This window comes from Camelina sativa, chromosome 9 (assembly GCF_030686135.1).
Source record: "Camelina sativa cultivar CO46 ecotype springtype chromosome 9, ASM3068613v1".
NCBI classification, from domain to species: domain Eukaryota; kingdom Viridiplantae; phylum Streptophyta; class Magnoliopsida; order Brassicales; family Brassicaceae; genus Camelina; species Camelina sativa.
The window spans coordinates 37001454-37024115 of record NC_141888.1 but is presented as its reverse complement, the minus strand read 5'-3'; the positions used below and the strand labels follow the sequence as shown (position 1 = coordinate 37024115).

The window sequence follows — 22662 nt, the reverse complement described above, 5'->3', positions numbered from 1 at the left end:
AAAATAATATATGAAAACTTTTTAAAGGTTTAGTTAATCTAGATGTTGAACTAAACCAATACAAACTTTTAATTTTTGATGCTTGTTAAGTTAAGTTTTGGATTTAGATTCAACTTTGAATCATTGAATTATAGCCGATGTATGATGTTACTTCGAGTTTTTTAAGTTCATTGGTGAAATTGGAATCTACTCGCAAACTCCGAACACACTTTTTCCTTTATTAACTTTTTATATTATACAATGAGTCAAATAATTTTTTAAAAAATTCAAAAATAATAAGAGAATCATTATCTTAAATCTGAAAAAGTTTTGTAAATATCTATATTATTAATTGTGAAATATGATGTAGATGTTTTTAGTTTTTAAAAATTTTAATTGCTATTATTACAAACTTCATTACAACATATGTTAAATACCCTACAACAGAAGAAGGGAGTATTTTTTTAGCTTTTTTTTTTTGGATCAAAGTGGGAGTATTTTTTTAGCTTGACGAGATATTTTGCATTGCATTCCTTATTGACAGTCATATCCCAGGTTTAGAAAGAAAAAGGGTCCAAGAATAGAAAAATAGATCAGGGTTAAAAATAAGAAAACCTAAAAAGTAAAGGCGCTATTTCGCAAAAACGCATGGTTCAACGGTTCAACCACTCATATTGTTAATACGCATCGTTTTGTCTCTAACCTTCCGTCCAAAATCTAATTTTTCAAAATCCCTAAAATGTCTCTTCGCTGCTTCATCATCATCAGGCGATTATGAAATTCTCGAAACCGACCCTGATCTCACGGAGACAATGATACCTTCCTCAAGTCCCATGGAGTCAAGACATCGTCTCTCCTTCTCCACGTTAGTCTTCGTCTTCCTCTTCTTCTTCATTAGTTTCTCGAGTTTGATCAACACTATAGAGTATATAGACTATAGTTAGTTTAACTTAGTAAGCTTCACACACATGGTTGACTTTTCTGAAATCAGATCTTCGATCTTTGATTTTGATTCTGGAATGTGTTTCACAAGCGATCTCTGTGTATATATATATATAATCACTGCTTCGTGTTTTAATTTTCATGTATTGTGTAGTGAGAAGACAAGTAGGAGGAGATTCCAAAGGATTGAAAAGGGTGTCAAGTTCTCTACTCTGAAACTTGTGTTGATTTGTATAATGCTTGGAGCTCTGTTCACGATCTACCGATTTCGTTATCCACCGCTACAAATTGCTGAAACTCCAACGAGTTTTGGTGTTACTACTGATCCTCGCTATGTAGCTTCAGCTGAGATCAACTGGAACCATATGTCAAATCTTGTTGACAACTACTTATTTGGTAGAAGCGAGTATCAAGGAATTGGGCTTATAAATCTTAATGATAACGAGATTGATCGATTCAAGGAGGTTATGAAATCTGACTGTGATCATGTAGCTTTGCGTCTAGACTATGCTGCAAAGAACATTACATGGGAATCTCTATACCCTGAATGGATTGACGAAGTAGAAGAATTCGAAGTCCCTACTTGTCCTTCTCTTCCTTTGATTCAAGTTCCTGGTAAGCCTCGGATTGATCTTGTCATTGCCAAGCTTCCGTGTGACAAATCAGGAAAATGGTCAAGAGATGTTGCTCGATTGCACTTACAACTCGCAGCAGCTCGAGTAGCGGCTTCTTCTAAAGGGCTTCATGATGTTCATGTGATTTTGGTATCTGATTGCTTTCCAATCCCGAATCTTTTTACCGGTCAAGAACTTGTTGCACGTCAAGGAAACATATGGCTGTATAAGCCTAGCCTTCACCAGTTACGACAAAAGTTACAGCTTCCTGTTGGTTCCTGTGAACTTTCTGTTCCTCTTCAAGCTAAAGGTCAGTAGTAAGCTTCTTCGTCTTCTGTTGTCAGCTAGTTTAGCATCTCTACTGGTAAGCTGATTATGGTAATTTCAATTGCAGATAATTTCTACTCCGCAAGTGCAAAGAAAGAAGCTTATGCGACTATCTTGCACTCTGCTCAATTTTATGTCTGTGGAGCCATTGCAGCAGCGCAGAGCATTCGTATGTCAGGCTCTACTCGTGATCTGGTCATACTTGTCGATGATTCGATAAGTGAATACCATAAAAGTGGCTTGCAAGCTGCTGGATGGAAGATTCAAATGTTTCAAAGAATCAGGAACCCGAATGCTGTACCAAATGCATACAACGAATGGAACTACAGTAAGTTCCGTCTTTGGCAGTTGACTGAATACAGCAAGATCATCTTCATTGATGCAGACATGCTTATCCTTAGAAACATTGATTTCCTCTTCGAGTTCCCTGAGATATCAGCAATTGGAAACAATGCTACGCTCTTCAACTCCGGTCTAATGGTGGTTGAACCATCTAATTCAACATTCCAGTTACTAATGGATAACATCAATGAAGTTGTGTCTTACAACGGAGGAGACCAAGGTTACCTTAACGAGATATTCACATGGTGGCACAGGATTCCGAAACACATGAATTTCTTGAAGCATTTCTGGGAAGGAGACGAACCTGAGATCAAGAAAATGAAGACGAGACTATTTGGAGCTGATCCTCCGATCCTCTACGTTCTTCATTACCTCGGCTATAACAAACCTTGGTTATGCTTCAGAGACTATGATTGCAACTGGAATGTGGATATATTCCAGGAATTCGCAAGTGACGAAGCACATAAAACCTGGTGGAGAGTGCATGACGCAATGCCTGAGAATTTGCACAAGTTCTGTCTACTAAGATCGAAACAGAAGGCGCAACTTGAGTGGGATCGGAGACAAGCAGAGAAAGGGAATTACAAAGATGGACATTGGAAGATAAAGATCAAAGATGAGAGACTAAAGACTTGTTACGAAGATTTCTGTTTCTGGGAGAGTATGCTTTGGCATTGGGGTGAGACAAACTCTACTGATAATTCTTCGACAACCACCACCACTTCATCACCGCCGCATAAACCTGCTCTCTCTTCCCTGTGAATTCTTTTGGCTTTGTTGGGTCTGGTTTGGTACAAAAGTTACTCTTCCTTTCACTAACCAAATGTGAGTTGGTTATGTTTTTTTTCTCTTTCAAAATTTTTTAATCAGCTTGAAACCTTGTATATCAAAGATGAATCCCTGAAACGATGTAATCATGAGGAAGGAAAGACAAATGAAGAATTTACAGGAAGAGTTAGCATCGCATTCAGGTTTTAAAGCAAAGAGTGCTATTGTTACCTACCATTCACCAGGTTATAGAGAACCGGGTCTGTTGAACCGTAACCGACTAACCGAACCGTCAAAATTTATTTGTGACAAGAATCTTCTAGAGAACCGGATCTGTTTTCCTTATTTCCTCTTTTTTTTTTTTTGTTGAAAAAAATTTGATAGGCTAATTTCTTTTTCTCTCTACGATTCCAAATAGGAATTTCCTTTCAATAATTACAAGTAGGGTTTCCTTTTTTTCCGTTTTTCACAACAACGAAAACACTTCCCTGATTAGTGTTTATAAATACTGTCATCATCTCTTCTTATTTCTTCTTCACCCAAAAATAAAAACAATGAGAACACAAGTTAAGCGAGACAGAGAGAGAGAGAGAGAGGGAGAGATGTTATAATGGGGCGACGGAAGAGCAATTATGCAAACCTGGACAAGGTCGCAGAGAAGAGAGGTGAAAGAACAAAATTGGTAAAAGCTTTTAAATTTTATCTTTCTTTGATTTCTCTCTTTCTCTCTCTCTCTCTCTCTCTCTCTCTCTTCGTTGTTGTTCGTGTTCATTAATAACATATAAGATAGCTAACCCTTGATTTGATGATATTTTTTTTTGTATACACAGATTACAACAGATATCAACAACTCGAAAAACCCTAGAACCAGATCAAGGTCGGCGAATCTTCTTGACCTTATCCCGTACTTGCTCAGAGCACTCTTCGCTTGATCATCGCTAACTCTTCTAGCCTCTCTGCTCTGTTTTTTTCCCTTAGGTCGTGAATGATGAAGATGATCGTTGTGGCTTGAAACGACAGCGTTTGGGAGTTCTAAGAATTGATTGGGCTTTGGTGTTAGTTGGCCCACCATATTCTTTATTTAGGGTCTATTAGTTGAGACGCTGTCGTTTTCTTAAAACTTAATCTATAAAAGAAGGCTCTTTCACTCTTTTCTCACATCATCACATCTTTCCTTATTTCTCTCTATCTCTACAACGGTCACTCCGACTCCGAGCGTACGGTGGTGATCGGTCACATTCTTCCTCTAAACTCGTCTCTGTTTCTTTTTCTTTCTAATCGATCATTGGATTTTCACCTTTGTCTTTTTCTAGGGTTTGGTGGTTTCTAGCATATATAGCTTGTACTGTCTCTCCGATCGAGCGTTACGGTGGTAGTGGTGATTCTAAAACTCAGTATCTGTTTTTTCCTGAACCGCCGCGATCATTGGATTTCACTTGCTTGTTTATTTCTAGGGTTTGGTTTTTAATTATTGCGCATCGGTTGCTTTGGGCATCGGTTGTCGTTATTTCAGGTTTTGGATGATGCGTGATTGAAGGAAAACGCTTCTTCTCCGTGCTAACGACATCTTCAGGGGTTTTGTTCTTCTTCTTCTTCTTCTTCTAAAACTCAGTCTCTGTTTTTTTTTTCTGAACCGACCGATCATTGGATTTTCTAGGGTTTGGTTTCTAAATTGCATAGGTTTGCTTTATATATGTTCATGCTATTTACTTGTTGATGTTGTTTCAGGTTTTGGATGATGATTGATGAGAGTGATCATGGCTTTGACGGACACGCTTCTGTGCTACTTATTCAAAGGGTTTTATTCTTCCTCTTCACACTCGTCTTTAATTTACTTCTTCTTTAATTTTTTTGTTCATGTTCCTTACGTTTTTTTGCAGGTGTTTTGGAAGCCAGTTATGATATGATCATGGCTTTCTCGCAGGTTCCTTGATCTAATCCCATCTCTCTTTGATTCTGTATTGTCTCTTTGGTTCGGTGGTTTTTTCTAATTACAAGTTATTAACTTTTTCGTTTTTTGTTTTGTTGGTTTATGGTTTAGGTTTGTGGAGGCAGGCTTTGATATCGGTGATGGCTTTGACTGATCGTTGTCACTCTAATTCATGATATTCTTCTAGGGTTTTTTTAATTTTCTAAATTGAATCGTTCAATACTCTTTTTAACTCTTCTTGGTTCTGTTGATATTTTAGATTGTGGAGGAAGGAGGATGCTTTGATCGGTTGGTGATGGATCGTTTTGATGGATCGTTTTTTGTCTTCTCTAAGCTAGATCTTCAGGTAGTCTTTTTCATCTTTTTATTAACTTCATTATTACAACCATAACTTCACCATTGTTCTGTTTTATGTCTCAGTTATTCTTGAACTTGAAGGATGCCTTTGATCTGTCGTCGTAGTCGTCGTCGTCGGATCCTGTTACCTCTTTGAAGGTCTCCTTTTTCCCTTTTATTTTATTTTAGTGTTTTTTAGATCAGCTAATGTCTCTCTTTGATGCACAGCACGAGGAACCAGGATTCCTAAACAGAGAACCAACATTCAGATGAGAGATCGATGATCCACAGATTCTTTCCTACACGGTTTAATTGTTCTTAAACTTTGTCCTTTTTAACTATTTTTTGGTATTCAATATGTGTTTTAAACGAGAATGTATTTCTCTTTGATGCAGATCGTGAAGGCACTGGGAGGACTGATATGGTAAATCTAAGCCTCTGGTCTGTCATCTCTTTAATGTTTCTTCTGTGCTACATCTTTTAATTATCATTCTTTACAACCACAAGCTAACTCCACTATTGTTCTTCTGTGCTACATCTTTTAATTATCATCTCTTTGATCTGTCGTTGCTACCTGTTGGCTCTTTGACAGTCTCTTCTTTCCCTTTGTTATATTCTTACTGTTGACACAGATCAGCTAATGTTTTTCTTTGCTTGTGTTAGATTGTGGAGGTTAGGACTTTGTTGGAGGGAAGGATCGATGGTTTGAGAGTATATAACTTCGAGTTTTTGGTGAGGTTATATATGTTCATCTATGCTAATGTTCCATAGGTTGCTTGCTTTATAGTATATATATGTTCATGTGATTTTGCATTGTCGTTATGTACTTATTTCAGGTTTTGGATTTAGGAGGATGCTTTTATGGGATCATCAGTGATTTGGCTTCTTCTCCGTGACGTCTTCAGCGGTTTTGTGCTCTTCTTTCTCATAAGTCTTAACACTGGGCTCTGTATAAGAATTCTTGGAATTGGGCTCTGGTTTTAATTGGCCCACCATAATTCTCTATTTCTTCTTTTAGGGTCCATTAGTTGATGAGACGTTGTCGTTTTGCAGCATCGTCTCCTTCCATTTCCTTGTCTGAAAACAAAACGGAACGGAGGACTCAGGAGTGAGGAGTGACGACTGAGGAGTGATCTGAGCTTTCGGTATTGATAAGAGGTAGTACCTCTCCTTGGTCCTCCTTCTTCTAAATCTCTATGTTTCGCTTTAATTATAGTTTTGGTGGGTGTTGATTGATTTATTTGACTCTCTCTCTCTCTCGTTGATGATTCAGAACACAATCGTCGCCAACGTGCTTGCTTAAGGTAACAACATAAACTGGTTTTACTGATTTTATTGATGAATTTGCTTTTTTAAATACTTTAGTTGTTGTTGGTTCTCTTTGTTTGGTTACAATTACAATTTTAAGGTTTAATTATTTTGTGAATCAGATCAAGGAAGGTAGAGACCAATGTACAACTAATTCCATTGAATGACACCATTCCATTAGCCAACGTCCAACAACAAGAGGAAGAACAACTCCAGGTTTTGTTCATAGCATATCATCCTTCACTTATGATCAGTGTTTCTCTTCATATTGAATTTGAAAACAATTTGCAATCTGCTTAATTTGGAATTTTATTGTTGTAGGGGTCTGAGACGAAGTCGAATTGATAATGGTGCTGGTTTGATTGTCTCACTAATTGCAGGGAAACGAGTGTCACAAACATAGCTGCTAGCTAGCTCTACCAATCCATGAGTGGGACCATGAGCAACGTCTAAGAAGAAGAAGAAGAAGAACCCCTCAAGGTTTTGTTTCAAATCATCCGTCACTATTGACTAAACTTTTTTTAACCATTTTTATTTTCATGTGTTGATTGTTTCACTGACTGCAGGAAGATCATCATTCAAGACTAGAGACCATGTTCAACTTCCATGAATGGGGCCATGAGCAAACGTCCAAGAAGAAGAAGAACCCTCAAGGTTTTGTTACAAATCATCCATCACTATTGTTTAAGTTCAACTACTTCTTTTAACCATTCTTGTTATTGCAGGATAAAGTGTCGTGTTAGAACCAGTAGCTACAACACAAATCAAGCCTCAGGAAATAACAAGTTAATCCTACCGAAGCAAGCACAGAGGTAAACAAACTTCTGCTTTTCTTAGCCTTAGGGTTGATGATGACCCAAACTTCTTCTTCTTCTTCAACTCTTATCTAATTTGATCGAGCAAGTAAAGGTATAACAATTCTAGGGTTTTTATTAAGGGGTTTTCTCTTTGGCTCTTTCTATTAGAATTACTAATTAGCATCTGATGGTTCTTCTTCTTATTCTCTATTTGCAGATCGCGGAGATGCTTTCAAGAACTAAAACTGATTCTATTGGATTGATGGTGTTTGACCAAGTACAGGTTTACAGACCATGGCAAGTTTCGTCAAGAACCACCCGTGGCCTAACGTTGATGTTCATAGCGGAGTCCTGCTGAACTATTATCGTCTAACCGAAAGTAAGGTACAAAACTGCATCATTATCACTTAAGCCTGACTAACCACATGCCTTGTTTTGCTGAATCTTGGTTACAATTAATAGAGTGACCTTTTCTTTAAGATTTAGATACTACTACACCGTGCTTTTTGGTTGTCTCAAGGAATCTCGTCATGGTCACAGGTACATACACTGACATACTTTCGCGCTATTGACAATTATCTTTGAATAAACCCACACTCATCTTTCAGATGCTATTTTCTCTTTCTCTTTTCAGCTGATATGGGACTGCCGCTAGAGCGGCCAAAGAGTGTAAACATGTCCTCCCAAAGGTGAAACTTTGCAACTTCGTGCGGCGCTTAAGCTCAGAGTGAGTCTGTCCCAGCTCTTGAAAAATATTGGCCTTGGGAGTTCTAGCCTAACAAATTTGAGAGATAAGAGACAGAGAGAGATCGTTCTAATGGCGACAAGAGAGCAACATGATGATGGTTCGAATCTACTACTCAACCGGTCCATGAATTGTGAGTCGAATTTGCTTTCTAAACAAGTCAGAGAGAGGTATCTATCTTTTTCTTTTTTTTGTGTGTTCTTCTTATAAATCTATATGGTTTTGACAGTGTTAGTGTGTGAATATAGTTTTGTTCTGTGAAACAGGTGGGCGTTGATTGATTTATTTGACTCTCTCTCTCTCTCTCGTTGATGATTCAGAACACAATCGTCGCCAACGTGCTTGCTAAAGGTAACAACATAAACTGGTTCTGCGGATTTGATCGATGAATTTGCTTTTCTATTTTATTTTTGGTTACGGTTACAATTTAAAGGTTTAATTAATTTGTGAATCAGGTCAAGGAGATCATCATTGAAGCAGGTAGAGAGCATGTACAACGTATTCCATAAATGACACCATTCTATGAGCCAACGTCCAAGAAGCAGAAGAAGAAGAACACCTCCAGGTTTTATTTCATATCATCCTTCACTTACGTATGATTTTGAGTTATTATTTGTTCCTTCTGTTGCTTTGAAATTTGTTAATGATCAGTGTTTCTCTTCATATTAAATTTTGAAAACGATCTGCTTAACTGGGAATTTTATTGTTGTAGAGACCTGAGACGAATTGGAATTGATAATGATGCTGGTTGTTCCTGTTCTCGTAGTGTCACCACATTCCTAAGGTATGTCTGATTTAGCCTTATTTTATGATGTCAAACTATTTTTCTATGTGAATTCATTATATCTTCATAAAGCTGGTACCTTTATGTGTGTGTTTCGATTGCATATCCACAGGCTGACATCCTTGTTCGTGGTTTTGCTGGTTTGCCTTGAAGGTCTTAGACCAAGTCTTCCCAAAGGTACAGTGGTACACTCTTCTTATTGATTGGTGATTGTTTAATTTGATGGATCTTTTTGGTCTTCTCTTGGCTACATCGTCAGGTAGTAGTATTCTTCCTCTTAACCGATTTTTGTTTTGCTCTTTCTATATAAGTGAAAAATATCTCTGTCTCTCTTTGTTGCAGATCATGAGGAACCCGGGTTACTGTGTGGGAGGTTCGAAGAGAAAGAAAAATCATTGTGGGAGTGCTTTTGATGTCTGAGTTCAACTTTCAGGTTACCTCACATCTATACACCTTTTAGCATATCAGTTGTTTTATTTAATATTGGCTAGTGTTGGTCCTTTGTTTCTTTTGTTATTGAACTTTTCAGTTAACAGTAATGTCGCTGATCTTCCTAGTGATGTTGGCATGTATGTTTTAACTCTTAAGCCGAAGACCCTATATTTTAGTGGAGGAGGATGTTTTGATCGGCTGGTGATGGTTTTGATGGATCGTTTTGTCTTCTCTGCGCTACATCTTCAGGTAGTCTTCTTCCTCTTAACTGATTTTTTTCTAGGGTTTGGTTTCTACTTTGCATCGGCTGCTTTATATATGTTCATGCTATTTACTTGTTGTTATGTTGTTTCAGGCTTTTGATGATGCTTTTATTGATGAGAGTGATGGCTTTGATGGACACGCTTCGTCTCTGTGCTACTTCTTCAAAGGGTTTTGTTCTTCCTATTCACACACGTCTTTTACTTCTTTTTTTGTTTTGTTTGTTCCTTACATTTTTTTCTTCGTTTTTGCAGGTGTTTTGGAAGCAGTTATGATATGATCATGGCGTATTCTTCTCCATGCTGCCACGTCTTCAGCCACGTTCTCACAGGTTCCTTGATCTATTTGATTCTTTATTGTCTCTTTGGTTCGGTAATTTCTTCTACTTACATGTTATTAACCTTTCGTTTTTTGTTTTGTAGGTTTAGATTCGTGGAGCTTTGATCGGTGATGGCTTTGACTAATCGTTGTCACTCTAATTCATGGTATCTTCTAGGATTTGGTTTCTAAACTGAATCGTTCTAGTCTTTTTTTTTTTAAATTTATTATGTTCATGCGAGTTTTAACTCTTCTTGGCTCTGTTAATTTTAGATTGTGGAGGAAAGAGGATGCTTTGATCGGTTGGTGATGGTTTTGATGGATCGTTTTTGTCTTCTTTGCGCTACATCTTTCAGGTAGTAAAGTGAAAAAAACATCTCTGTTTCTCTTTGATGCAGATCATAAGGCACCAGGTGGGAGGTTCGAAGAGAAAAAAAACACTTTGTGGGGAGTGAGTATGATCAGGTTACCTAACATCTACATTGCATCGGTTGCGTTATATATGTTCATGTTATTGACTTGTTGTTTTGTTGTTTCAGGTTTTGGATGATACTTTTATTAATGAGAGTGATGGACACGCTTCTCCTCTGTGCTACGTCTTTAAGTGTTTTCTTCTTCCTCTTCACACGTCTTTTACTTCTTCTTTTTTTTTTTTTTTTGTTTTGTTCCTTACAGTTCTTTCTTCTTTTTGCAGGACTTTTGGAAGCAAACCATGATCCAATCATCACTCTCATAGTCATGTTGCTCTTCTAGAGTTTGGTTTCTAGATTGATTATTCAAGGTGTTTTTATTATGTTCATGCGACTTTTAACTCTACTTGGCTCTGTTAATTTTAGATTGTGGAGGAGGATGCTTTGATCGGTTGGTGGCAGTTTTGATGGCTTGTATTTGTCCTCTCTGCGTCGCCTACGTGCTTAAAAAGGTATCAAATCATAAACTGGTTCAAATAAAAATTGGATCGATGAATTTGCTTTTTTTTTTGGTTACTATTACAATTTAAAGATTAATTAATATATATGCGATTGATTTGTGCTTATAGGGTAAAGTTGGTTCTTCTCATTGAGGGAGACACTGGTTCGGGTAAGACTACACAGTTACCACAATATCTCCAAGGAGCTGGTTTGAAAGGTACGACCTACTACTTTCCCTAACTTGCAGCATGTATTACTAAAACACACATATTTTTTACAAATTGGTGTGTGTGTGTTATTTTTTAACCGACAATTGTTAGCTTGTTGAGAACATACTTTGCCGTTTCTTATTTTCCTGTGAAAGTTGTCCTTTGTTTCTTCAAAAGCTATTTTTTATTAAAGATGTACTTCCATGTAGGAAAGAGCAAAGAGCAAGTTGAGGCGCTGTCAAAAAGAGTTGCCTCATCGTGCGGCTGTGCCAGGTTTGTAGTTCATGTCTCTGCTTTGTGTTTTTGTGACCTCTAGTTTCATGAATTAACATTGCAGGATGTACAAGGATGGTAGCATCATTCCATTAGATGATTCTTTGGGTTTTGCTGCAAATTTTTCACACATGCTGGGATATGGTAGTCCCCAGATGAAAGAGCTCATGAGGCTTTATCTCACCATGCCGTTGTGGAGAGAGAGAGAGAGAGAGAGAGAGAGAGAGAGAGAGAGAGAGATGAAATGGCTGAGGTATATCTCTCTCATTCTCAATCTGCATATTGTTCATACAGTTCATACATTTGATCTAATGGGGTCTTCACTATTATTTAAGTTCAACTATTTTTTTAACTGTTCTTATTATTGCAGGATAGAGAGATATTAGAACCAGTAGCTACAACACAAAGCAAGCCGCAGGAAATTTTAAGTTACTCTTAACGAAGCAAGCACATGCATTGTGAGTCGAATTTGTCTTTTAAAAGTTATTGTTTTTTGCTTCTTGTTTACAATTTAGATGGAGACTGGGATTTTTGTTTTATGATGTTTTATGGAGAATTAGGGTTCCTGGAGCTTCGAACTCAAAGCCATGGGTCCTTATCTATCTATGGTCCAATTTACTCGCTCAGGTTTTGTTCTCAGACCTCTATTTTGTTGGCAAACCCTCTTCTCTCTCTCATATGGACTAATCCTTTAAAGCATTTCTAATTACTCAGATTGATAGAATTGCTCGTGTTGCCTTCAAGACTGCTCGGAAACGGCGTGGCAAGCTGTGTTCTGCTGACAAAGCTAATGTCTATGGTTGATAATTACGTTTTCTTTTACTTGTTTTCCTCTCTCTTGTTTCATGTGCAACACATATAACACTGATGCCAATGCAATTTGTTCTCTGCAGGCCTCAAGTTTATGGAAGAAACGAGTAAGAGAGCCTCTGAATATCATGATGTTGAGCTTTCATATATGTATGTTGACAATGCTGCGATGACCCGCCAACAGGTAAATTCTTTGGCCAAACTAGTCAGCCTTGATAATTCTTTTGAAAATTGTGTAAATAATTACTATGGGTTGATCGTTTCATATGTATGCAGTTTGAGACCATTTTTGTTGATATATTATCCGGTTAAGCTTCAATGATCACAGGAAGCATTGGAATGCTGGCATGCCGTCCATTGCTCAAGTATTTCTAATTGGCCAGATTCTTCTTGTCCAGTAAGGTTTTTATAGCATTTTCATGTTGTTTGGATCTTGTGTCAGTTTTCTTCACGTATCTTTATGGGGTGGTTGTTTTCTTGTCAGGTGTGTCGATATTGCCAACAGCGACCTGAATGTTGTGTTCGCCAAACAACGGAAAACTTCTGGATGTGTGTTATATATGTCAAATGATTACTTACACAATCTCATCAAGCACCACTTGGGAGATCTTTCCTACCGTTAAGTGTAAGCAAACTACTTGTTTACCCTCAATTTATCTTTGGATTTGTTACATAGCGCTCTAATCAAACGGAATATGGAAATTGCAGGTCTCAGAAGTTCGAAGACCCAGCAGAAGGGGAGGATACACTGGTGTCAAAAATTCAAGAAATTATACGACCATCTCAGTACTGGATTCCGTGCCTTGGTGGATGGAACTCGGTAAGCTGTGTCCGTCTCCACCGCAAGTCTAAAAATCATCCCAATTGGGTTGTTTTTGGGGAAATAAATTTCATTAATGTTTGCTCTCTCTTTCTCAGGTTACGAGCCAATTCTGCACCCAAGCAATGGCCAAGGAGATGGCCTTGTTAGCCTTCAATCTGGCTCTTACTTAAGCTGTCTAACTTCCTTTATTTGGTGTTTTAGAATATCTGGTTCTTGGTGTTTATGGGATCTTTGCCAACTTCTCGTCCAAAGCGTGGGGATCACAGGTGGTTCTGCAACTTTTGACTTCTTTTTTTTTGGTTACAGTTACAATTAAGGTTTAGTTATCTATATATGTGATTGTTTTGTGCTTATAGGGTCAAGGTTGGTTCTTGTCATTGTGAAGCTGGTTGAAAGGTACGACCTACTACTTGCCCCAACTACACAATATTTCTTTTGCAGGTTGCTGGGATCGCAGGTGTTTCAGTTCGCTAGGTCTCACAGCTTTATGGATTGGTGCCTCCTATTCTCACTGAGCTGGGAAAGGTACTATTTACATTATCATTCAAAAGCATTTTTGTTTCTGATTATGCTTAAGTTGATCACATGGCTCATGTTGCATTTGAGATTGCTACGCAAAGGTGCGGTAAACTTTTTTCTGTTGAAAAGGGCCACAAAAGCCTACTATTTTGGAGGTAAAAATTCTTGGAGGTGTGCGGTAAACTTTGTTCTGTTTTTTTTGTGTGTGTGTTGATTGCCTCATTGCAGGGAAACGAGTGTGAAAAACATAGCTAGCACTACCAAACTGATTATGGAAAGTCAAGCCATCGAAAGGCAAAAGCTAGATGATGCAAACTCGAGACAGGTGAGCCAAATGTTAGAATATCAGATTGATTCACTCCATATCTCACTGCATGACTGAAACTAGCTCCTCCTCATCACTGATTTATGTAGATTCTTAATCCAGAACCAGCAACGCTGCTGCCCTACAGGAAATAATGCTGTTGGTGTCTGGCAACGTAACACATAAACTTCTTCTTGGATCAGTTGGGACCGTCCAAGACAACAAAGTTGCACATAGGTTAAGGAAATGTTTGAAGTTTGAACATAAAAGATAAAAGTCAACTTTATTTATTTTAGAGAACCGGAATTGATGAACCGAACAGAACCGAACCAAACATCTGAAATTGATTGTAGTGATGAACCAGAGTTTTTTTAACCGAAAAAAAAATGGCCTCACGAATCGAGAAACCAGTCTCTTCTTCTTCTTCTTCTTCACTTGCCGGAGAAGATGGATTCGATTTGTTGTTTCCGACCGAATCAATCTTGTCTTAGAATTTCAGTTTTGCCTGCTTTCTGCATAAGTACTCTTTCCGCCGTCAATCGTTTCCGTTCAACGACGAGTCTTCGTTTTCGATTTCCGGCGCCGCCGTTTCCTCGGATTCCAAACTCTTCCTTCGTGACTCACGCGAAGAAGAGTAAGAGGAAAACAAGTATCGTTGAACCTAATCCGAATAAAGTCGAAGAATCTCTCTTTCAAGATGATGAAGAAGAAGAAGATGAGCTACTTCTTCCCGAAGAGATTCAAGACGGTGCGTTTTGGTTCCCGTTTTGGTGATTTGAATATAATCTTATCACTCTCTGTGTAGCTTGTGTTTGTATTCAACCATTTAATAATCAACAGAGTTACTAACGGATGGTGAATACGACGAAGACGACGATGACTTTGAATTCGATGAGAGCGATGAGGAAGAACTCTATGTAAGTGTCTACTTACGCCTGAGTTTAAGAAAAGATAAATCCTTTATGCATCTCTTTTATCTATGGATTTTGATCTCTTGAAGGCTGGAGATGGAGGAGGTGGAGGAGGCATTAAACTTGCTGGAACGTTATGGGACAAAGAAGCATTGGCATTAGCTGAGAGAGTATGCGAGTCTTTTGATGGGGAGTTAGGCATTTATGCCTTCAAGACTCTGCCTAATTCAACCATACAAGTGAGAATCGAGCGGCTCACTACCAAGTTTGGTTCCCCAACGATGGAAGATATTGAAGCATATTCAACAATCTACAGAGCAAAGTTGGCTGAAGCTGAACTCGCCAAGTCTATACCGGACAATATCTCTCTAGAGGTTACTTGATTAGTTCCTTTTCACATCAGTTTATCTCATGGAGTTTGGTGGTTCATTGACTCAAACAAAGGTTTTGAACCTTTTTGCACAGGTTTCATCTCCTGGTGTCGAAAGGGTGGTAAGAGTTCCGCAGGATCTTGATCGGTATAAGGATAGGCCGATGTATGTGAGGTACACTAACGAGGACAGTGAGACTGAAGGTGATGGTATTTTCAGGCTGGTTTCTTTTGATGTGGAAACCAAAAGATGTGTTTGGGGGATAGCTGACATTCGAGTAAACCGAGAAAAGGCAGGCAAAGGCAGACCTTTGATCAAGAAGCAAAGAGAATGGCGACTCGATACGGCTTTCGAGTCTCTACGGTTAGTCCGTTTGCATTCTGAATGTTGAGAGAACACAGTAATAATGGAATTGCCTTTTAGTTTATATTAAAATCTCAATAGAAAGTCTATTACAACGATACGTAATAGATTAGACACGACAATGAAACTTAAGACAGAGAAGTAGTAGGAGATGTGTTTCTTTTATTGCTCTAAGTGCATAAAGGCAACTAAAAACACAAGTAGATATCAGCATTGGCTAGAGAATGGCTTCAAGCACCCATTGTGATGATGCAACGGATACTCTCTCCCTTCAACATGTAATCAAAAGCCTTGTTGATCTCTGAGAATGGCAATGTGTGAGTGATGAATTTCTCAAGCTCCAGCTCCTAATTTCATAAATAAAACAATCATCAGAACATTGGTATATAATCAAAGTTGGCACCAGAAGATCCGGTCTTCTCATTACCTTGTTCATGTACTTTTCGACAACCCCGGGAATGTCAGTTTTTGGTTTGTAGTTCCCAAAGAAAGTACCCTTAAGAGTTCTCTCATTCAAGAAATTCATCGGATGAGACTTGAAGGCATCGTCTTTGCTTGGCACACCGACCAGCACCGCAACACCCCAGCCCTGAAACAACATAATACGTATATGTTAATATATGCACAATGTAAGATATGATGTAGGTTTGGTCCGAATCAATGTGAAGGGGAAGCTTACATCATGAACACATTCAAATGCTTGAATCATGGCCTGAACGCTTCCGGTACACTCCACACTCCTGTCCACCCCACCATTGGTCATTTCAGCGATCACCTGTTGGACTGGTTTGTCATGGTCCTTTGGGTTCACAAACTCAGTGACACCGAATTTCTTAGCTGCCAACAACAAACATATCAAGCTCAATGTAAGCGAGACTGAAGAATCAAGAACAACACAGTCCCAATACAATTTATTTATCTTTTATACTACCTTGATCGAATCTGCTGGGGTTAAGATCAACACCAATGATCCTTGAAGCACCAGCAATTCTAGCACCTTCAGCAGCGGCTAAACCAACAGCACCGAGTCCGAAGATAGCAACACTTTGACCCTTTTTGGGTTTAGCCACATTTAAAGTAGCTCCTAACCCAGTGGATAAACCACAACTGACGATACAGACTTTGTCAAGAGGAGCATCTGGATTGATCTTAGCGACCTGACCAGAGTGAACCACGGTGTACTCACTAAACGTGGATGTCCCAAGGAAATGATGAATCGGTTTGCCCTTGATGGAGAATCTTGATTCACCGTCGTGAATCATCCCTCCTCGCTCGGTGTTGATCCTGAGAAGATCACACATGTTGGACTCCTCAGAGTGACAGTGAGGACAATCTCCACACTCTCCGGTGAAGATGGGTAAAACATGATCTCCTGGTTGAAGATCAGTCACTCCTTCTCCAACACTCTCAACAATCCTACACAACAAACAGAACCAAACATCAAATCTCTGTATAAAACTCTAAAACCTCAAAATGAAGAAAGAAGATTCTGTGGTTTTAAAGTTAATACCCTCCAGCTTCATGGCCGAAGATACGAGGAAACAATGGTGTTTGTCCCTGCGGAATCGAAAAAAAAAAAAAAAGTAAGAGTTTTGAAACTTATGTGAAAAAAAAAAAAAAAAAAAAATAGAACTTGATTATGAATTTTTGGAAGTAATTAAAATAAAACCTTAGCTTCCCAGAAGTAAACATCGGTGTGACAGAGAGAAGTGAAGAGAATCTTGATGCGAACTTCGTGTTTCTGCGGTGGAGCAACCTCTACTTCCTCCATCACCAGTGGCTTTCCAGCTTCCCATGCCACAGCAGCTGCGTATTCGCAACAAAAACGACACCGTTTTTGTTATATCAACATAAAAAAATCTGTGGATTCATGATCATAAGTTCATAACAATATCATTATTCATTAAAAAAAAAAAAAAAAAAAAAAAAAACCTTTGCATCGAATGATCTGTCCGGTGGTAGACATTATCAACAGTGAAGAACTTGGATCTTTTTGTTTTTAAAGTAGTTCTGTCTGATTCGTGAATTGGGTGATGTAAGAAGAGAGAAGCATAGAAGAGATTTATATATAGAGATGGTAAATGGGATTAAGTACATATTACAGAAACGCCACTGGAATATTAATTAGTGTTTATAATTAAAATTAAATTGTAGTAATTTTCTTTGTCGACAAGTGTAGGAAACTAGGGGCGTCTTTGGTTTTGCTTTGTTCTCTCTTAACGCTCTTCCACTTGTCGTCACCAATATTCGTCCACGTGGCTGTCTTAATTTAGCAGTTAATTAAATCTGGTCTTAGTCCTTGATGGTCACGCCGCGGTGTCTAAAAGCAGTAATCTTTTGCACCCATCGTATGTTTTGTTTCGGGCGGTTTCACCTTAAATTGGGGGCTCTTTTAATACTATTCTTGGTCATCAAGTGTTGGGATATTTTTTTCTTTGTAACACTTTACAAATTTGAAGGATCGTTGGCTCTTTAATTATAATCTTGGCCATCACTCTCAAGTCTCAAGTCATCAATTATACTTTTGCCTCATTTAGTTTTCTCTCCTTTTGAATTACAGTATATCCAAACCCGAGTACCCGACTAATTGAGGAATTCGGGGGTTTAGTTAGTTTTAATATCATAGATTTATACGTAATTTTTTTTTAGGAGTTAAAGAATATATCATACGAACTAGATATAGAATGAGAGTATTATAACAAAAATTCTCTGATTTTAAACGGTGTAAATAGGTAAAGGCCGACTTCTAATACACAAATCTTTGTCTTTTTTTTATTTGGTGACAACATATATAGCTCGTAGTAGTAGTCATAGACCACGTACTGTCCTACTTTTTTTCGTTGTATATATGTGTATATGCAAAATTTGGTTTGATAGTGTTGTCCATGACAAGAATCTTCATGATGATTCCTATATGAATCATATGTGTTCACTATACATCACAAAATCATACAGTTCGCAGGAATCAACGTGGAAAGTAATATTCACGAGCAATTCCTAGCTAACCAAGCCTCTGTTACATCGCTACGTACGTTACTCTCCATGTGATTAATGTTGAATATCAATGATCTAGTACATAACGATAAAATATTATCCTAACCATCTACGAGTACTTCGATTCAACAATTTAACAGTTAATCTTTTTGACAAGCTCTTGATCAAGAACAAAAGCTCACGACTCTCTCTCTATTTCCACTCCTCTCTTTTTATTCGTGGATCATATCTTCGGTGTCAATGTATTGTGTGAATCATAGCCTCATAGGCCCAAGAGCACGTAGTAGAGAATAGTTACCGGTAAAGATACTATCATACCAAAGATAACCCTGAAAACAAAATCACCAATAACAAACAATTACATTTCACATTAATCGAATTCCCACAGTTTAAAACCATTCAAACTGTTAATGTAAAAAAACTGGAACCAAAATAAAAATAATAAGCAAGAAAACTCACAATGTACTGAGCAAGTCTGGATGCAAACCGTACTCCCTCGCAAACACAAACGGTACTATCCCTTGCGGTAGAGCCGCCTACAAGAAAAAGAAAAAAAACAAAGAAAAATCATATATACCGGCCTCATCATTAATTTAAATTTGTAATAAACAACGAGACATTTATAGCCACGGCTAATGTATTTGTTAAAATATTTAGTTATCTTGGACGAAGCCCCAAACTTAATCCAAATTCTAGAGTTTCTCTAGAGACATCCTAAAATATCATTACTTCGAAATAATATCTGAATCTTAACAAATATCTAGATACTTTTGTAACATATAAAAAACTAGATATTGGTAGAAAGGTTTAAATTTATACATAAAGTATGTTAGATATTTGTAGTGTTGGAAGCTATATAACCTTCTGTCTTTTTGTGACCATCTCCTTACCCTTACGAAAATTCTAATTCTTTTCAGAGTTGTTAAACACTCTCTCTCCATCAACATGTATTTTTCTTCCAACAATATTATGGTACTATATTATTATATCTCTAAATTAAAGTTGGCAAACTCTCTAAACATATTTGGGTATAACCAAACTTTTACCTGTACGATGGCAGCGTGTAACCTAGAACCTCTCAATCCGACAAGAAGGGAAGCAGCAGCCATGAAAAGAGGACCTGAGATGAACCTGATCAACATCCCTATTATCGCTTTCTTTGTCCCACAAGCGATCATCTTTGGCTGCAGCGCCATGAACAGACCTGTAATTTTGGAATATCAATATTGTATTACGTTTTTATAAGAAATAATAAAATTTGGTGCAGATTATTTTCTATACTTAAAAAAAAAAACTGTTTAATAAGGACATGGTCATACCTAAACTAAACATAGCCATCCCAAGACCTGCATCTGAAATGATCTTTATCGAGAATGCCACTATACTTGGCATCGCTATATTCCATCTGCTCATTATTTATATAGAGAATACGATAAAAGTTATAAACAACCAATTCAATGAATATAGATAAGATTTACAGAAAGATTTAAGTAATTGTTTACTCACTTGAAGGATATAAGTGACCAGATTAGTCCTAAGAGGCTGGAATATGTGTTAGGGTTTCTTGAAAGCTTGCGTCCCACGACTGTTAATATGAGTCGCACCATAACAGCTGCACTTGGCATTTCTTGCTTGCCTATTACAGCCGCCGGAGTTGTGTCTTTTTCAGCGGCTCCTTCTTCCATGGAAGCAATACCACCGGCTGCCGTAGTATGTGGTGCAGCCTTAAGTGCGTCTCTGAAGCTGATCTCTTTCTCTGGCACTGATTTATTAATCATATAATGTATACACGTCAGCAAATACAGACACTACTTAATTAAGACTAAACTTTAATACTCCCTCCGTTTCATAATATATGATGTTTTAAAGATTTTTGTTTATTTCATAATATAAGATGTTTTCAACTTTTAAAGTAACTTTTAGATTACTTTTATATTTTCTTATTATTTATTTTATGCAGTTTTGTTTATGATTAGTTGAAATTTTTTAAAGTGCTTATTTCTTAATTTTTGTGTTTTTACTCAAAACATCTTATATTTTGAAACGAAAAAAGTAGTATATATTTTTCAAAGCAACTAATTATAAATTTATAAGTCGTCTTGTTAATGATGGTTACGGAATTTAGTAATGAAAGTATGAAACAAACAAAAGCTAAAAGAAAAGAATTATAAAACCATGCGTCGGTTTCGCTGATGATTACACACGTGCTAGGAGAAAATGATAGCATTGAGAAAATTGAAAAAAAATCATGGGAAACAAAAAGTCAACATTATGTTGACCATTTTGGTGATTTTATTGATTATAGTAAGGTTGGGGGTGGTATGATGGGTCCGATTTGTTAACATGCTTCATCATGTTGTTTTATTAGAATCTTAAGCTCAAAAAACACGAAATGAATAAATCAAACCTAACAAAATTCAAAAGAATGCACACAAAATATAATATCAGTAAAAATAATTGGGATTTAGTGATTTTTGTTAAATAACCTTTTCTAATGTAAAATTTGGTTGAATTTCTAATTAGTCTACTCCTAGGGATTTGGTTTAATAAAAGACAAAAGCTAAGTTTATATCTGAAAAAGCTGCATTTTATGTAGTCTCTCAATGTTTTTCTATTCATCAAAATATTTGGAGATAACCAATAAATAAATTAATGATACAAAAAAGTTGAACAATGAAAATGGCGTCGTGTCAGTGTTTACGAAAAACGAAAACGACACCTCTTTGTAAAGAAAAACGTACCATTGATATGATCTTTAGCTACATGTCTCTGACCAGACTCCCATATCATCTTAGGCGAAGATTGCCGGTATATTCTCCCGGCGACTGGAGATTTCATCCAAACCGGTGTACCGTTTCCGTTAACGTCAAGCTCGTTAAAGTTGGAGGCACGTGGCGTTGGCTGCAACGAGTAAGCATCCGAGGAAGCGTAACCAGAGAGCCTCCTAGGACTTGCACCGTATCCGGGTCGAGTAAACCCGAACGCGCCTAGATCTCCGTTACAAAACATGATCTCGTTATTACCGTTATAAAACTGAAGCGTACCGCTTCCTCCCCCGCCGCTAAAGAAACGGTTATTAGGAGTGTTGACGGAGAAAATCTCGGCGTTTGAAAGGTTAGAGGCTCGAGGGGTTAGACATAAGGAGGAGGACATAACAGAATCCGGTACGGATGATATGGACCGTCGGATCCTTAGCCTGATCCGACCGTTGACATCGGTTTCTGTTTCTGTACGGAGCGGATCCATGCCGTCCAAGGAGATGACGTCATCGTCGACTTGGATCTTGGCGATTGACCCGGCTGCTTCACCCGGAAACTCGGCTCGGATGAGCAACCTAGCTGCCCGGAGTTCGAAGAGGAAGAGTAGTAGAGTATACCTATACATATATAAACATATCATAGGTTATAGTTAAATAATTCAACTAGTAAAATAAAATAAAACTATTCTATAAGCTCGGTTTAGTAAAAATATTTGATTAATATAAATAATCTAGAATAACTCATTTGATTTTGGGTTACAAAATGAGTAGTTAAATGATGTGATATCACAAAATTACCATTATGCGGGTTTTGCTAACCAGTCAGAAGGTTAATGAATAAATAACGGATATAAGTTTGAAAACGTACCAAATGATGCATTGAAGAACAACGAGCTGGACCATGAGGTTTTGAGTGTAATCTCCATACATGGCTTGAAGCAAAGGGATGCCCATGACAAGAGTGTTAGGGAGAGTGGCGACTGAGAAGAGAGTGATAAGCCAGTCAAGACCACCGGATTTGAAGAAAAAGGCCCATAGAGAGAGCAAAACGAAGACGAAGATTTTGGACAAAGTGTCAGCGAGGATGAACATAGTGTCCATTTTGTAAGGGTTGTTTTGTGAGATGAAGTGGAAAGAGAGGATCGGTACGGCGAAAACCGAGACAAAACGGTTGATTCCGGAACATTGCGTCGCCGTGAAGATCTTCCACCACTTCACCGATCCATAAGCCACGAACATGGCGAAGTAGAGTGGTGCCATGGCACACATCACCGCGTAAAAATCGTTTCCCGTGATCATCTTTTGCTTTGCCTTCTAATTCTTCTTGGTTAATTAAGGTGTATAGGTTAAGTTATGTGCCAGATGTGTATGTTTTGTTATATAGGGACTTGTTGACGAGATTACCCCTTAGTTAGTTCGATATTTGCATTGGGGAGGGACTAGTGATTATCATAGACATTGGTGATTTGCGGTTATACAAGTCATTGTGATTCCTAGTGGAGATTAGAATTAAGTTTACTTAATTAAAGGTGT

General features: G+C 37.8%; 5 protein-coding genes across 54 annotated transcripts; 3 read left to right on the top strand and 2 right to left on the bottom strand.

Moving 5' to 3' along the window:
• Window positions 1-679: 679 nt before the first annotated feature.
• On the top strand, window positions 680-3156 carry LOC104713378 (putative UDP-glucuronate:xylan alpha-glucuronosyltransferase 3). The gene is made up of 3 exons (XM_010430479.2): window positions 680-844; window positions 1076-1845; window positions 1930-3156. Exons 1-3 carry the CDS (start codon window positions 792-794, stop codon window positions 2964-2966), a joined length of 1860 nt encoding a protein of 619 aa, XP_010428781.2. The 5' UTR covers window positions 680-791; the 3' UTR covers window positions 2967-3156.
• A 189-nt stretch (window positions 3157-3345) lies between these two features.
• Window positions 3346-14119, top strand: LOC109126259 (uncharacterized). Of its 50 annotated transcripts, none has more exons than XM_087466754.1 (49): window positions 3346-3654; window positions 3803-3849; window positions 3951-4547; window positions 4701-4770; window positions 4853-4896; window positions 5014-5039; window positions 5162-5248; window positions 5323-5397; window positions 5467-5662; window positions 5902-5970; window positions 6075-6145; window positions 6292-6396; window positions 6512-6542; window positions 6669-6762; window positions 6868-7026; window positions 7113-7200; window positions 7272-7358; window positions 7561-7722; window positions 7824-7883; window positions 7978-8258; window positions 8355-8439; window positions 8544-8653; window positions 8801-8872; window positions 8985-9049; window positions 9215-9305; window positions 9461-9553; window positions 9660-9736; window positions 9820-9896; window positions 9988-10050; window positions 10157-10185; window positions 10282-10348; window positions 10423-10487; window positions 10578-10637; window positions 10720-10805; window positions 10923-11011; window positions 11218-11276; window positions 11341-11529; window positions 11647-11734; window positions 11837-11903; window positions 11991-12075; window positions 12170-12270; window positions 12415-12483; window positions 12571-12711; window positions 12795-12906; window positions 13005-13175; window positions 13266-13434; window positions 13530-13583; window positions 13657-13753; window positions 13856-13991. In XM_087466754.1, exons 44-49 carry the CDS (start codon window positions 12897-12899, stop codon window positions 13916-13918), a joined length of 564 nt encoding a protein of 187 aa, XP_087322880.1. In that variant the 5' UTR covers window positions 3346-3654; window positions 3803-3849; window positions 3951-4547; window positions 4701-4770; window positions 4853-4896; window positions 5014-5039; window positions 5162-5248; window positions 5323-5397; window positions 5467-5662; window positions 5902-5970; window positions 6075-6145; window positions 6292-6396; window positions 6512-6542; window positions 6669-6762; window positions 6868-7026; window positions 7113-7200; window positions 7272-7358; window positions 7561-7722; window positions 7824-7883; window positions 7978-8258; window positions 8355-8439; window positions 8544-8653; window positions 8801-8872; window positions 8985-9049; window positions 9215-9305; window positions 9461-9553; window positions 9660-9736; window positions 9820-9896; window positions 9988-10050; window positions 10157-10185; window positions 10282-10348; window positions 10423-10487; window positions 10578-10637; window positions 10720-10805; window positions 10923-11011; window positions 11218-11276; window positions 11341-11529; window positions 11647-11734; window positions 11837-11903; window positions 11991-12075; window positions 12170-12270; window positions 12415-12483; window positions 12571-12711; window positions 12795-12896; the 3' UTR covers window positions 13919-13991. The 50 variants fall into 50 exon arrangements, with proteins under 50 accessions (XP_087322880.1, XP_087322852.1, XP_087322883.1 ...); XM_087466726.1 differs by having other exon boundaries at window positions 10423-10489; window positions 11213-11276; XM_087466757.1 differs by having other exon boundaries at window positions 7561-7727; window positions 7830-7883; window positions 10282-10334; window positions 10423-10489.
• Window positions 14120-14124: 5 nt separating this feature from the next.
• Window positions 14125-15542, top strand: LOC104713377 (uncharacterized). Its single transcript, XM_010430478.3, has 4 exons — window positions 14125-14480; window positions 14573-14649; window positions 14733-15017; window positions 15109-15542. The coding sequence occupies exons 1-4, from the start codon at window positions 14180-14182 to the stop codon at window positions 15403-15405; spliced, it is 960 nt and encodes a 319-aa protein (XP_010428780.2). The 5' UTR covers window positions 14125-14179; the 3' UTR covers window positions 15406-15542.
• On the bottom strand, window positions 15419-17545 carry LOC104715866 (alcohol dehydrogenase class-P-like). The gene is made up of 7 exons (XM_087466712.1): window positions 17310-17545; window positions 17047-17183; window positions 16888-16934; window positions 16309-16793; window positions 16057-16214; window positions 15805-15966; window positions 15419-15724 (listed from the first exon to the last, which is right to left on the bottom strand). Exons 1-7 carry the CDS (start codon window positions 17341-17343, stop codon window positions 15608-15610), a joined length of 1140 nt encoding a protein of 379 aa, XP_087322838.1. The 5' UTR covers window positions 17344-17545; the 3' UTR covers window positions 15419-15607.
• Window positions 17546-18246: 701 nt separating this feature from the next.
• Window positions 18247-22662, bottom strand: LOC104713375 (auxin efflux carrier component 6). The gene is made up of 7 exons (XM_010430476.3): window positions 21998-22662; window positions 21113-21747; window positions 19878-20133; window positions 19691-19776; window positions 19418-19575; window positions 18831-18907; window positions 18247-18700 (listed from the first exon to the last, which is right to left on the bottom strand). Exons 1-7 carry the CDS (start codon window positions 22426-22428, stop codon window positions 18634-18636), a joined length of 1710 nt encoding a protein of 569 aa, XP_010428778.1. The 5' UTR covers window positions 22429-22662; the 3' UTR covers window positions 18247-18633.